The sequence below is a fragment of the Sus scrofa genome, chromosome 9 (genome assembly GCF_054392235.1).
Source record: "Sus scrofa isolate SSC_HxYL_T2T_F1_AM1 chromosome 9, Sscrofa_HxYL_maternal_Yorkshire_Landrace_v2.0, whole genome shotgun sequence".
Classification (NCBI taxonomy): Eukaryota; Metazoa; Chordata; class Mammalia; order Artiodactyla; family Suidae; genus Sus; species Sus scrofa.
Window position 1 is genome coordinate 6,336,514 of NC_139391.1, and position 14,450 is coordinate 6,350,963.

The 14,450-nt window shown below is 59.1% G+C and overlaps 1 protein-coding gene across 2 annotated transcripts; it reads left to right on the plus strand.

Moving 5' to 3' along the window:
- The first annotated feature begins 2,149 nt into the window (after window positions 1–2,149).
- On the plus strand, window positions 2,150–13,939 carry RHOG (ras homolog family member G). 2 transcript variants are annotated; one of them, XM_021101938.2, is made up of 2 exons: window positions 2,150–2,215; window positions 12,743–13,939. In XM_021101938.2, exon 2 carries the CDS (start codon window positions 12,792–12,794, stop codon window positions 13,365–13,367), a length of 576 nt encoding a protein of 191 aa, XP_020957597.1. In that variant the 5' UTR covers window positions 2,150–2,215; window positions 12,743–12,791; the 3' UTR covers window positions 13,368–13,939. The 2 variants fall into 2 exon arrangements, with proteins under 2 accessions (XP_020957597.1, NP_001116663.1); NM_001123191.1 differs by lacking the exon at window positions 2,150–2,215 and having other exon boundaries at window positions 12,792–13,367.
- The last annotated feature ends 511 nt before the right edge of the window (window positions 13,940–14,450 follow it).

Sequence of the window (14,450 nt, forward strand, 5' to 3'; positions counted from 1 at the left end):
AAGAAAAAAAAGAAAGGCATTCCTGTCGTGGCGCAGCAGTTAACGAATCCGACTAGGAACCATGAGGTTGTGGGTTCGATCCCTGGCCTTGCTCAGCGGGTTAAGGATCCGGCGTCACCGTGAGCTGTGGTGTAGGTTGAAGAGGCGGCTCAGATCTGGCGTGGCTGTGGCTGTGGCTGTGGCTGTGGTGTAGGCCAGCAGCGGTAGCTCCGATTGGACCCCTAGCCTAGGAACCTCCATACGCCGCAGGTGTGGCCCTAAAAAGAGGAAAGAAAAAAAGAATGTAAAATATTCTATTTGTTTTTATAATCAATAATTTTATATCAATCATATGTTGAATGATAATATTTTGGATATGTTAGGCTATGTAAAAAAGATTACGAAAATTACTTTTACCTGCTTTTTACTTTTTAAAAAATGTCATCGCTAGGAGTTCCCGTTGTGGCGCAGTGGTTAGTGAATCCGACTAGGAACCATGAGGTTGCGGGTTCGGTCCCTGCCCTTGCTCAGTGGGTTAAGGATCCGGCGTTGCCGTGAGCTGTGGTGTAGGTTGCAGACGCGGCTCGGATCCCGCGTTGCTGTGGCTCTGGCATAGGCCGGTGGCTACAGCTCTGATTCGACCCCTAGCCTGGGAACCTCCATATGCCGCGGGAGCGGCCCAAGAAATGGCAAAAAGACAAAAAAAAAAAAAAAAAAAAAAGTCATCACTAGAAAATTTTGAGTTACATATGTGATTCACATTATATTTCCACTGGACAGCTCTGGAAAAGACTATAAAGTGCGTGGCAGAGGCGTGTGTGTGTGTGTGTGTGTGTGTGTGTGTGTGTGTATTGCTGGAGGCAGTCAGGTATGGAAGAGTCTATTAGGGCCAGATCGTAACGGAGTGGGTTTGGCCTGGCAGCCAAGACAGGAAAGACGTCAGGCCAAGGGACGAGAATGAGCAGAGACCCGAAGCTGGAGGCAGGCACACGGTGTTTAGGGAAGTCATTCTTCCAGTAGCATAATTTCTAAAAAAGACGAAAAGAAGCATTTGTTGAGTGTTTGAGTCAGGCATTGGCGGCAGGTCTTTCACATCCATTCCCGTGTTGTCCTCACAACTACTAGAGGAAGGGGAGGCTGTTCCATTTTGCCAAAGACAGCACCGAAGCTCAGAGAGACTCAACTATTTAGTCTTGGAGTTGTTCTTCCTCTTTATCTGGAAAGCCTCTTGGGGACAGGGAGCCATTCGTAAACGCCTCTGCTTTCCTTCACAGCGCTTAGCACGCAGCTCTCCACGTGGTAGGTGCTCAGAAAGTTTGGGTCCCACCAAGAATATCTTTGTCAGAGCTCCAAAGCCGGGGCGCGGACGCACCAGAGGGCGCCCACGAGTCCACCCACCCGCCTGAACCCAGGGCCCCGGCAGGATTCAGGACTGGGTGCGGTCCCTGAGTCCCAAGCAGTTGCGCGCCCCGGCGAGGAAAGGGGCCGAAGGGAGCCCCACGACTTGGCTCCGCCCCGCCCCCTCCCCAGAGCCCGGGCGCGCGGAGCCGCTGGGTGCGGAACGACGACACGACATCCTGTTTTGGGGGCCCGCGGCTCCGCCTGCGCCTCTGCTGATCTTGTCTTTCCCCGGGTGCTGACGCTAGCTCCCCTTCCCCCCGTCTCCGCACCCTTCCCAGGGGTCTGGGGCCTTCCCGCTGCTGAATCACCGCCACCCTGCGCTCCCCCGGGACTTGGGGCAGGGGTGGGGACTGTCCCAGGCGGACCCATTCTGGCCAACCCCCAGCCCAGGCCATCACTCGATCCCTGGGCTTGACGGAAGGCACCAGGCCTCGAGGCGCCGTTTCTCAGCATCTTCCCGCGGGGATGGGTGGGGGCGAGATACGGGGAGGGGTACAACAGCCGAGCGCCTAGGCCGGGGCCTCTGCTGGGGCGGGGATGACAAGAAGGAGACTGGGAGGACTGCCCTTCCGAGGCCCGACCTTCAGTGCCTCCGAGGCACAGGGCCGGGGTCGGGAGGGCCCCGCACCCCGCCGGGGGGCCGCCGAGGGTGGGGGCACCGACCCGCCGACTTCCTCGTCGGGCCCCGCCCCGGCCCGCCCCGCCCCCGCGCCCCGCCCCGCCCCGCCGGCCGGCCCGCCCCCCCCACTTCCTCCGGCCTCCCGCTCTCACTTCCTTCTCGAGCCCCGAGCCGCTGCCGCCGCCCCCAGCTCCCCCGCAGCGGGGAGGGCACCAGGTGAGGCCCGGCGCGGGCCGGCGGGCTGGGGGTCCGGGGAAGGGGAGCCCGGCCGGCCCGGGAGTGGGCGCGGGCGCGGGCCCGGCAAGTTTGGCTGCAGGAGGCCCCAGCGGGAGGTGCTCCTCTCGCTCCAAGTTGGGCGGGCGCGGCCGGCCGGGCGGGGCGGGGACGGGCCCCTGCGAGCCGGCGGCGGCTCGGGCCGGGCGGGTTCCGGACGGACCGCGGCGCTCCCGGCTCCCGGGAGCCGCGAGGGACTCCCGAGGTCGGAGGGGCTCTTGCTCCGAGGGAAAAGTCTCCGAGTGGAAGAGCTCAGAGGGGGGACTCGGAGGTGGGGGCTGTTCCGAAGCGTGTGCGGGGAGGGGGCTCTGAGCGGGAGAAGGCGCTGCCTGTGCCCTGGCAGTTGTGACACCTGTGAGGTTGTGAAAGGGGCCGTGTGTGTTGCCTCTGAAGCTCTGGGCTGGGGAGGAAGAGCTCTTTCCCAGGAAGATCGGGCCCGTCCAGACCCAGACTCGCCGCCTGCAGCCCAAGGGTCCTCGGCGCTCAGGAGGAGGGTGGGGGAGCCCCGCCGACCCCAGCCCTCGCTGGAAGTCTGTTTTCCCGAGGCCCGGCTTCTTCATCCCTGGGACGGAGCAACAGGTATTTTAGTGAGCAGACCTGGGTTGTGCTCGTTGACCTGTGCCTGGCTTTGCCCTTTGTGGGGTGAACTGAGGACGGCAGGGGCCTGGTCCTGCCCTATGAGTAGAAGTGGTAGGACTCTTATTCAGAGGCACTGAGAGTCCTTGGTGAGATGGCATCACAAGAGCAGTACTGTATTCAGGAGATGGAGAGAATAGGGCTTCTGGGAGGCAGCAGAGAGGCTCCTAATCCCCTAACCACCCCCCCCCCCCATTGTTAGTCCCTGAATTCTGCATGTGCTCATTCTGCCTTCCTCGGTTCCTTCCTCAGTCTCTACCCACAGACCTTCCATCACCCTCTCCTGTATCCTCCCTTCCCAAAATGCAGTCATTCCCGGCCCCTGACCTCTCGCCTGCCCTGCCTCTCTGGCCATCTCTGTCCTCTCCCTGCCCCTCCACGTCCTTGCCCAGCTTCTGCACAGATCCACCGTCTTGCTCCTTCCATCTCCCCCACTCCCCTGGATCACTTTCTGTCCTCTTTTCTTTCAGCCACTTATCTCCAGCTTTGGGGTCAGGATCTTTGGTGAGTGTGAGAGCCTTTTCAGACCTCCCTAGTTCAGAGAGGCAGGTTGCAGGCTCCCTGTGACAGAGATGATGAAAGGGCTGGAAAACCTGTGTGTGTGTGTGCGTGTGTGTGTGTGTGTGTGCCCGTGCAAGTGTCTGCGTGTCTACATCTTTATCTTTTGAAGCCAAAATAACTGCCTTCAGCCTTCAGAAGACCCAGAGCAGGGGAAGCCAGCAGAATGAAGGGAACCTGCAGTGGGTGAGGTTGTGGTTTAGTAGGAGGAAGCAGTTTGTAGCAGTCAGGGTATCAGGGTGGAGAGTGACACAGGAACAGGACTGGTGAAAGAGGCCGTGGGAAATCAAAATCGCCCAGACCCTTGGCTGCTTGATCAAGAGGCCAGGCCTGGAGGCTCAGGGACAGCCTCCAGGTCCCTGACTGCAGGGCTCAGTGGTTCCAGTACCACCTGGTGGGGAGAATGGGCCCAGGCCAGCTAAGTGTGATGGAAGGAAAGGGAGCAGTCAAGGCAGGATTCTGGAGGGAAGACCACAGCTGGTCTAACTTCAGCTTTAAGCGTTTTCGTTCCAGTTCCGAGAAAGAGGAGGGGTATGAGCCCCTTCCCCCCTGCTGCCTCTCAGGGCCTGCCCAAGCTCAGTGCCCACGTTCCCTGGAGTGGGTAGCCCTCTGGAGTTCTGCCCACCCCCCAGCCTTCAGGCATCCTTGGTACTCCCCGGCTCTCCTAGCCCCTCCTCCCTCTGTTGGGGAATTTCTCCCGAGTCTAATTGCAGTTCAGCCTGGCTTTATAAGCTCTTGTTGTCCCCATTCTAGAGCTCCTTCCTCAAGCCTTTGGGATGCATCCTGAGAAATCCCGCCTCTGTCCACCTCCTCAGGTCTGCTCTGTTTACTTCTCTCCACTGGAGGAAAAAAGAAGTGGAGCGGAGCCAAGTGCAGGTTTTGTGGGGTTCGAAGCAGAGTAGGTTTCAAGTCTAGCACCATCCCCCACTCTGTCGTCTTCCTTCTCACAGTTGTCCCTCGCCCATGAATTGTTGTCCCTTTCGCTGTGCTCCTGTCTCTCCTCCTTTCATTCCGGGAGATGTGGGGAGTTTGGCCCCAGGAGGAAATCCCAGGGGACCAGCATAAAAATCCCAGCTCAGGGAAGCTGAGTAGTCAAGACACGTTCCCAGCATCAGGGCTCGGTAAAAACCACCCAGGAGCCCCGACTTCCCACCTGCCAAACTAGTACTTACCTTAGATAACTGAGGAACTCACACGGCTCTGAGTGAAGACAGGATGGATGAGACCCAGGGGTTCCTCCCCCCTAAGATCTGGGCCTCCTACAGGTTTGCGCTAATTGCGTGAAAGCCACTACTGGAAAAATATGACCAGAATAGGAGGAATTTAAGTGGGGAAATAGGAAGGGGGGCAAGGGAGATGTGTCTGTCTGCTACTGTAGGAGGCGGCCGTTGAGGTCTTGGCTAAAGAAATACGGTCAAGGACTTGACATGAACAGAAGCAGCTAATGTGATGTGGTCACAGATCCTGGGGGCGAGTCGAGGATGTGGAGAGTTGTTTCTGGCACAGCGTTGGGGCAAATGAGGCGACTGGTGCAAGCTTTTGGGGGGTCCTCAGCAGGAAGGTCGGAAAGGTTGTGGCCGGAGGGACACAGTTGGGAAGATACTAGAATGAGAGTAGCTAGGCAAGTGGGAAGAAGACGGAAGCCCAGGTCCAGGCTGAAGACCCCTCCTTCATCCAGTGTAGACCCACTAGAGGTGAGGCTTGAAGGGGTCCGGGAGGAGGGAAACCGAAGACAAAGCCTGGGCCACCTCCCCAGAACAGACCGGTTTTCCTGTCCAGGGTCCAGCTTCCTCTTTTGTCCTCATGCATTGGGGGAAAGGCCTCTGCCCAGTCACTCCTCAGCTGGGACGGGGTGGCCGTCAGTCCAGTAATGTCACTTCTCCATCATGGCTGCCCGCTGTGGGCTAGGCGTCATGGCCCAGAAGCAAAAAGGTTTCAGACACCAGCCTGATCCATGTGGCCCATTTCCTGAAGGGATAAATCAGGGGAGGGTCGTCTTGAAAGAGGTCACGGAGACAGGCCCATCCCCAGGGTGGAGGTTAGGAGGCCTGGTTCCTTGTCCCTGATCTGCGCCCAGCCCTCAGTATAACCCAAGGCAGCTCTGTGTCCTGGGCTCAGCTTCAGCATTGAGAAGGTGCCCGTCGGTGCCGCCGGAGATCGCCCAGAACACTGCTGTCTCTGACTCGCCTTCCCCCAGCGGCTCCACGCAGCGGGACCCCCTGACCCCGGGCCCAGCGTTGAACCGTCCGAGTATCTGTTGAGGGCCACGAGCTGTGGCCCTTGCCCCAGAGCACAAGGGAAGAGGGCAGAGCGTCGGGAAGTTTCCCGGGGGGGGCGGCCATATGGGGAGGAGACCGTGCCGGCTCCAGCTCTGCCCCACTGGCGGTGGAAAATAGATGCCGGACTTTCCTCCCTGATGTGTTTTTCCCTTGTGGAAACCCCCCGGGGGCCAGGGCGGGGCCGGAGTGCCCGGGCAGCCCTGGGCCTCTGTGGGTATTTTCAGCTGGGGGAGGCAGGATCGGGAGGATGGCACTTCTGTACAGCCTCGTGCAGGATGAGCCACGGCAAAGGAAGTGCCACTTGTCGGGCCTTTCGTGGGGCCCTGGGACTGCTGAGCTGCTGGTAGGCGGGGAGGAGGAAGGCAGGAGGAAGCCAGTGTTGAGCCTTCCTCTGGGCCGCCTGGTGGGGGAGGGCAGCCTCCTTGGCTCCCCCGGCCAGAGCTGCCCCGCCCTGGGGTTCGTGGAGCACCCCACGTGCTGGGCCGCCTAGAGGAGGACGGCCGCGGGCCTGAGGGAGCGGGTCCCCGGGCTCAGCTGTCCTGTCTGCTCCTGCTCTCCGGCCCCTCGTGGGTAGAGTCAGCTTGCTGTGCCTCTTACCCTGCCTGCAGAGGGCGGGATCCTGTCCAGGGGCTGAAGGGCGGAGAAGCCGCCAGCATGGATGAGTTTTTTTAAGGCTGGGAACGGGGTTCTCTTGGGTTCTGTCCCTGCTGATCGGAGAAGGGGAAGAAAGAGAGAGACTCAGCCCTTGGCCTGGTCCCAGCCCCACGCTGACCGCATGTCTCCCCCAGCTTCCTCCTCCTCGCCCAGCTGCAGCCCCCTGAGCCTCTTGGTACCAGCGCTCCTCACCCCTCCCTGCAAAACAGGCAGATCCATGGGCAGAGCTTCTGACCCCTCCTCCTGACCCTGACCCTGGCCTCATCCTTGAGCAGTCCCAGTCTCCAGACATTCCCAGTCCTTGGCCTCCTCAGGACCACTTGTCCTCCCAGCTACCTCGTCACCACTGGGCCGGCTGGGCCTGCTGCACCTCTCGTGCCCTGCCGGCTGAGGACAGGGCAGTCCCGTCTGCGTGTTCTTTACCCTAAACTGCACACCTCGGGGAGAGGAAGTTGGTTGCCCTTGTCCGGTGTCTTCTGGGCCTGGAGGCCCTCCTTGTTCCCAGAATTAAGGTCTGTGCATCAATGGGGGAAGACGTGTGTCAGGCTGCAGCTTTTGCTCAGCCCTCTGCTGGGTTTCTGCACGTAAGCAGGACAGAGTGCCCTGCTCATGGGACGTCCAGTCAGTTCAGCACAATGAACAGTAACAGCAGTGCTGGGGAAGGGAGGGCAGAAGAAGGGGTGGCTGTGGTGTCCTAGAGTTGCTGGGGACAGAGCTGAGCTGTGAAGGACTAGGGGGCTCTGGGCTGGGGCTGAGGTAGGGAAGCAGAGTTCCAGGGAGAGCACCTCCCATGTGCCACGGCGCTGAAGGACAAGTTGAGTTCACTCGGCTACTTTGTGACGGCCACTGTGTGCTGTGCTCAGCCCGGGGAGACGGATCAGCCGGGACCTTGCCCTCTAGGACCTCCTGGTCTGCTGACAAGAGATAAGATTCAGATCAGTTGCCACGTGACTAAGATAGACCGCACCTGGGAGAGAGTCGGGGGCCAGACCTTGGATGGGATAAGTCACTTGTCACTTGGGTGATTTACAGAAACTTGCCTGGAGGAGGTGGCAGTGGTGCTGGAGCTGCTGGGTCGGGGGGCAGGGGGGTGAAGGATGGAAATGGGGGAGAAATGCTGGATTCCCTCCAGGACAGCAAATAGCGCTGCTTGATGTGTTTTGGAGAAGAGCACGTGAGGCTGCCTCTAGAAGGGATCAGGACGATGTGGCCAGAGCTTAGCCTCAGAATGGCCAGAGGGATGGACTATAGTGGGAATGAGTTTCAGGGAGGGCTGCAGAGGGGGAGCCCTCATCTCAGGGAAGCAGGTTGGAAGGCTATAGAAAGTTCCCATTGCCTCCACACTCCCCCATCTCTGAGGGCTATTCCTCCCCACCCCCACCCCCACTCCCAGTTGGGACACTTCCCCTGCTATAACGGCCACAGCGAGCTGGCAATCAGGCAATCTGCTGCTTCCTTTCCCTCCCCCATTCTGGGCCTGCCTGGGCCACACCCCAAGACCAGTCCCCACTGGGGACAAGCTGGACTTCGGAAGCACACTCAGACGGGGTGAGCCCCGTGGCTTGTGCTCCCTGCAGGAACCAGGTCAAGCTGGTCCTGAGAAGAGAGGGTTTTTTTTTGTTTGTTTTCCCCATCCCAGGCAAAGCTTTTGGCTGTCACTGCTGTCCAGAAAGATTCAGCATTGCACTGTTGGCTGTGGGGGTGTGGGTCCAGCTATGTATGGCCTTCTGACCTGTCTCCCTGGATCCCAGAAACAGGGACAGAAGCCGGCAAACCAGAAGGCCGTGGGGGCACACGCCTGCTTGCCTGGCCCCATAGTCAGCTTTTTTGTAGGGGGGGTCCAGAGGCACAAGCTTCTCATGGGGAGGGGGCCACCTGCAAGCTGAGGAACTTACGGATGGCCATGGAGAAGGAGTCACAGAGCCAGAGAAGGACTGAAAGGGTGGCCTTGCTGTGGAAGTTCAAAGGAAGGAGAATTCCGTAGCCTCGTGGGACTGTGAGACTTCAGCCTGGCCTCGAGTGAGGAAGATTCCAAAAAGGGAGCGGGAACGCAGCAGAGAGAAGAACAAGAGTGAAAGTTCAGAGGCGAGAATCATCCTGATGCCTACAAAGGACCGCGGAGACCCCTCTGGAGCAGGGGTACCTGCTGTGGGCGCGTGCGTTGCCCATCACCACACTTCATTCGTGTGACCGCCTTCTAAGGTTGGGCCTGTTACCCAGCTCCCAGTGGCAGAGCTAGAATTTCAGCCCAGGTCTATCTGACTGCAGAACCCCTGTCAGATTACGATGAACTCTGAATGCCAAGATGAGGGACCAGGCGTGATCACTTATTAAGCTGGGAAGAGAAAGCCTCATCAAGTCGTTTTATTACGGCTAATACTATACTGATCTGCAAACATTAATTTATTTACTCAACAAATATTCTTTTTTTTTTTTTAAGTGATATAGTGAATAGGTCACAGTTGACCCCCAACCCCAGGCAGCCACACTCCTTGTTTGACCGCCTGCCTCACTGACTCCCTTCGTCCTATGGGGTACAGGCTGGCCCCACCTTTGAGCAGCCTCCTTAAGTGCGCTGTGGCAGCTTATTTGACCGGGTTCAGGCTGTGGGATTTCAGAGACAAGCGTTGTCCTGGGACAGAGGGTAAGGGTCTGAATTAGAGCCGAAGGGGGAGGAGGATCGGGCTGCTGCACCACTCTGACGCCCGCGCACCCAGTGCTTCCTGCCTCCTGCCGTGAAAAGCTTTGCTCTCGCCACCTCCTGTGTGTGCACAGCACTTCCCAGTTTGCAAAGCACGTGTATTCTCAGGCTTCGGATCCTCCTCGCTGCCCTTCGCGGTCGGGAGGGTGAGCTTTATCACGCCTGCTGTGCAGATGAAGAAACTGAGGTTCCAGGAAGGACAATGACTTACTTGCTTAAGGTCACACCGTCAGTTGGTACGAGGTAACTTGGAGGCTGTGTGACACGTTGAGGAAAACAAGGGACTTTGGATCACAAAACTGGGGTTTGCGTCCTGCCTCCCAGGCTGTCTGGCTGTGTGACACTGGGTTACTGTCACTGCTCTGAGTTTGTCTCCTCATCTGGAAATGGGAATCGTACCATCAGGCTGTTGGGAGGATCGAATAATGTAACAGCATGTGATCGCTAAAGGGTGGTACGTCGTGAGGGCTTCTAATCAAGGGGCAGAGTCAGCAGGTGAACCCAGGAGGCCAGATTCGGGTATCTAGTGCCCTTGCCTGATGCGACACTGCTTCTGCCCGGACTCTTTCTGGACACAGCCTCACTCAGGGTCCTTTTCTGGTGTCGGTCCCTGTTCCCTTGGCAGCCCAGAAGCTCCCCTCTCCCTCTCGCTCCTTCGAGGGCTGGTCTACTGACTGCCCGTTGATAACCCCACCCTGGAGAGCTCCTTGGAGCCAGCTGTGCTTCCAGTCTCTTGGGCCTTGTGACTGCCGGCCAGCCTTCCCCGCTCGCCTTCCCGCCTGGACCAACCTGGTGCTGGGCTTGAGGGGGAAGAGCGCCCAGCCACTCTGTCCTGCCCACTCCCCTGCTGTGTGTGGAACTGAGCGTGTATAGGCCTCAGAGTTCTGCTCTGGAGATGCTGGGGGTCCCCGGTGAATCCAGTGGTCAGAAGTAATGGCAGCAACACCTTCCCCCCAAGACCCCCTCCTTCTCCCCAAGGGGGAGGCCGCACAGCCCTGGGAGGATGGACGCCCCTGACTTGCCCCCACGTGCCTAGTCTTGTGCATTTGCCAATTCACTCACCTCCCCCAGCCCATACTCCCGGGGGCCTAGGCTACTACCCTCAGCTTCCCGGGCTCTTCAGGGCTCCTTTCAGCCAGTGGGCCCTGCACAGGCTTTTTGCTCTCCATGGCGTGGTTAGGAGCCAAGGCCCTGAGAGGCCAAGTGTCCCCTGCTTGGTTGCGGCGTCAGCAGCAGAGCAGAGCTGGGGCTTAGACTTGTTAGGTTTCTTGACCTCCAGTCTGAAATTCTCTGCTGCCCTAGAGGGTCCTTATCTTCCTGGACCCATACCCGAAGCCCTCTCCTGAGATTGAATACACACACTTACTCATGCAAATAAGATGGAAATATTTTTAATGTGAAACAGAGAGGCAGTCTCATAGAAGGAACCCGTTTCCCTCCCAGCTGGCCCGAGGGGAAGCTGGGGCCTGGGAGGGAGCTGGGACCGAGCCCTGGGCCCTATGCGGGTTCCACGCCACCAGGGTTCCTTTTCCGCTTCCCAGGGGTGGATTCCCCCCCGCCCCCCTACCGCCTCCAAATTTGATCTTTTGAGGCTTTGGAGCCCGTGGTGGAGAGGTCAGGCGGAGGGGTGAGAGGTGGTCAGAGCAGGGTGCAGTCTGGCCGAGTATGAAGTGAAACGGAGGACCTGTGTCCGTGGTGACGGTGCCTGGGGTTTGCATCCCACCTCCCAGGCTCTCTAGCTGTGTGACACCGGGGTACTCCGAGATCTGGGTGTGTCTGAAACAGGGCTGCGCCCTCCCCGGAGCAGGGACCTGGCTGTGAGAGAGCGTCAGGGAAAGGAAGTCACATTCTAGCCAGAAAAAGTCCCCCATGGCTGAGAGGAAGTAGCCAATTCGAGGACCCTTGCCACAGCCGTATAAATAGTCACAGGTTTCCGGAAGTGCTGATCTGTTCCCGAACTCGGAAGAGGGTGCCTCACCTCCAGGCCCTGTGAGATGCAGGGGGGACCAGGGCGATGGCTGGGGCTGGACTCCTCTCCACCTGCCCCACTGACAATGACAGCAGCCCGTTTACGGGGCACTTCCCGCGCACCACGCCTCCCGGCAGACCCTTCCTACGTGTTTTATTCCGACCAACCCCAGCCCCGAAGGCAAGCTTATCCGTGTCCTACGGAGGAGAAGATTTGAGGCTCAGGAAACATAAACACGTTGCCTGAGACCATACAGGACCGGCTGGGGGAGCTGTGGTTCGAGTCCCAAGCCAGTCTGTTCCAGCCTGTGTGTGTTCTCAGCACTCGTGCTTTGTGGTACTTCATTCTCTACCCACGAGTCTGCCAGCCCCTCGGATTCTTCAGAGGCAGAGGCCGTGGTCTCAGAAAAGGGAATTAAGGGGAAAATCGAAGGTCGGCCTCACTCCACCTTGAGACGGGATGCAGACATCGGGGAGCCACAGCCTCTGCCTCCTTCCATCGTGATGTACAAGGTTCCAGACCCAGTCCCAGCCCCGGCTCAGTCGCCAGTGGTCTCCGGCCCTGAGTTGCCAGGCTGGCTGTGTGTGGCCAGATGGGGTTTCCTGTGCTTCCAGGAACGAGGGGGTGAATTCTTCCTCCTTTTCCCCACGCGCAGGGTACCCGGGATGAGATACGGCCGCTGTCTAGAGAATTGTGCTTCCTACTCAACAGGTTTCTCCCTGCACCATTTGGGTTGCCCTCAGTTGCCAGGGTGTCAGATTTAGAACTGAAACATCAGCGTGTTAGGCGGGGCTGGCCCTGAGTTGAGAGGGGCTCCATCCATGGCTGCATCTCCTAGGGACCCGGACGGCTGTCCTGTGCCGGAAGCCCTCCCCAGTCTGCTCAGCACGGGGGCTCCGCGGCTGACGGAGGATCTGGCCGGTCTCTACGCTTATCCCCCTCCTTTTTATCTACACTTAGATAAAAAGCAGGAAAAAGAAAAGCAGCGCATGATCACTGACGGCTTGTTATGACCCGGCCTGTTCCAAATGCTCTGCATGTGCTGACTTATATATATAGACTTACACACTCCTCCCAGCAACCCACTGGGGGAGCTATTATTTTACTCCCGTTTTACAGATTAGAACAATGAGGCATAAAGAGGTGAAGCAGCTTGTCTGGGGTCATACAGCTAGGAGACAGCAGAACCAGATTTTGCCCTTCGCGGTCTGGCCTCAGAACTCAGATGCTTCACCTGCTCTATCACACGCCCCAGCCCCAGCCGCCGTACCTCCGAGCATCTCCGCTTGGTCTCAGACGACTCTCTCCCATCATGTGTCTGTCTCTCTGAGTCTCTCTTGATAGGATTTCGGGATGGTGTCAGGTTAAAAAGAATGGGTTTCCCTCTTTTTTTTTTTTTGCCTTTTCTAGGGCCGCTCCTGGGGCATATGGAGGTTCCCAGGCTGGGGGTCGAATTGGAGCTGTAGCCGCTGGCCGACGCCAGAGCCACAGCAACGCCAGATCCTTCGCCCACTGAGCAAGGCCAGGGATCGAAGCTGCAACCTCCTGGTTCCTAGTCAGATTCGTTAACCACTGCGCCACGACAGGAACGCCTGGTTTCCCTCTGTATGCCATCTTTTCTTGCCCGTGGATGGCGGACTCCCTAACCACGAGTCCCTCTCGTCTGTCCCTAGGCCAGAAGGGGAGGGAGGCACAGCCTCCGCTGCAGCAGCCGCACCCGCGATGCAGAGCATCAAGTGCGTGGTGGTGGGCGATGGCGCCGTGGGCAAGACGTGCCTGCTCATCTGCTACACGACCAACGCCTTCCCCAAGGAGTACATCCCCACAGTGTTCGACAATTACAGCGCCCAGAGCGCAGTCGACGGGCGCACCGTGAACCTGAACCTGTGGGACACAGCGGGCCAGGAGGAGTACGACCGCCTCCGCACACTCTCCTACCCTCAGACCAACGTCTTCGTCATCTGTTTCTCCATCGCCAGTCCGCCCTCCTATGAGAATGTGCGGCACAAGTGGCATCCAGAGGTGTGCCACCACTGCCCCGACGTGCCCATCCTCCTGGTGGGCACCAAGAAGGACCTGAGATCCCAGCCTGACACCCTACGGCGCCTCAAGGAGCAGGGCCAGGCGCCCATCACGCCGCAGCAGGGCCAGGCGCTGGCCAAGCAGATCCACGCTGTGCGCTACCTCGAGTGCTCGGCCCTGCAGCAGGACGGCGTCAAGGAAGTGTTTGCTGAGGCCGTCCGGGCCGTGCTCAACCCCACGCCCATCAAGCGTGGGCGGTCCTGCGTCCTCTTGTGACCCTGGCACTCAGCTTGGAGGCTGCCCCTGCCCCCCACCAGTTGTGCCTTTGTGCCTTGGCGCCTTGTCTGCCCCCAGCTGTGCCTTAAGGACTAATCCTGGCACCCCTTGCCAGGGGGCTCCCCGAATGCCTTTCGCTCCTTAAGGAGGCCCATGGGGAGAGGGGCTTTGGGCCCCACCCCACTCCGTCTGGGAGCACCAGGTATTCTTGAGAGCTCCCCCAGGCCGAGGTCGGACCCCTCCCCAAGAAGCCAACCCAGCGCCCCCTCCCTTCTGAGCAGCTGATCCCGCTGTCCACGCAGATGTCGCTGCCAGTTGTGGTGCTTTCTCAGATTGGAGCTCTGGCCGTCCCCGACCTCTCCCCGCTGCTCTTGGAATCGCTCCCCTCAAGATGCTCTCCCTTCCCAAGAAGGAGCCACGGAATCCTGAGAAGATCCATGTGCCCTACCCTACGCCCCTGTGCCCAGGCCTTCTGCGCCCGCTGACTGACTTGGCCCCCACCCCACCCCCTCCGGGCTCCTGGGGGCCTCTCCTACCCCCATCAGCATCAATAAAACCTCCTGTCTCCAGTGGCCCTGGCTCCTCCCTGTGTGCTAGGCATTGGGGGTTGGGCAGGGGCTGGGCCTGAGCTAGGGCTCCCCAGAGACTGGGAGCCTTTTGTTTCCCGCAAGAGGGTACAGGAGACAATAGGCTTCATTGTGGTCCCGACCCCCCAATTTCCCTAACAAAGCGCTGGGCTCCCTCAGAGGGGCCCGTTGAGCGGAGCAGACTGGGATACAAAGCATGAGGGAAAACCCTGATCCAGGCCTCAGCAAGGGAGAGGTTGAGAGCCAGCAGCCTGCAGGCAGGTGCTCTCCGACGTGCATCTGAGAGCGGTCCCCTTATACGCCAAAGGGGAAAAACCCTTCACTGACGGAGTTGGGTCTGGAACTCAGGCCTTTGCCTCAACCCAAGACCCCCAGGCATCCCAGCTTCCAGGCCTGGAGTCACTACAGGGCTAGCTCCGTCACTCCTGCTCATCAGAATCCAGGCCTGGACCAGCCTTCGGAGACGCCCAGCCTAAGGGGGTCAGGAGGCTGCCAC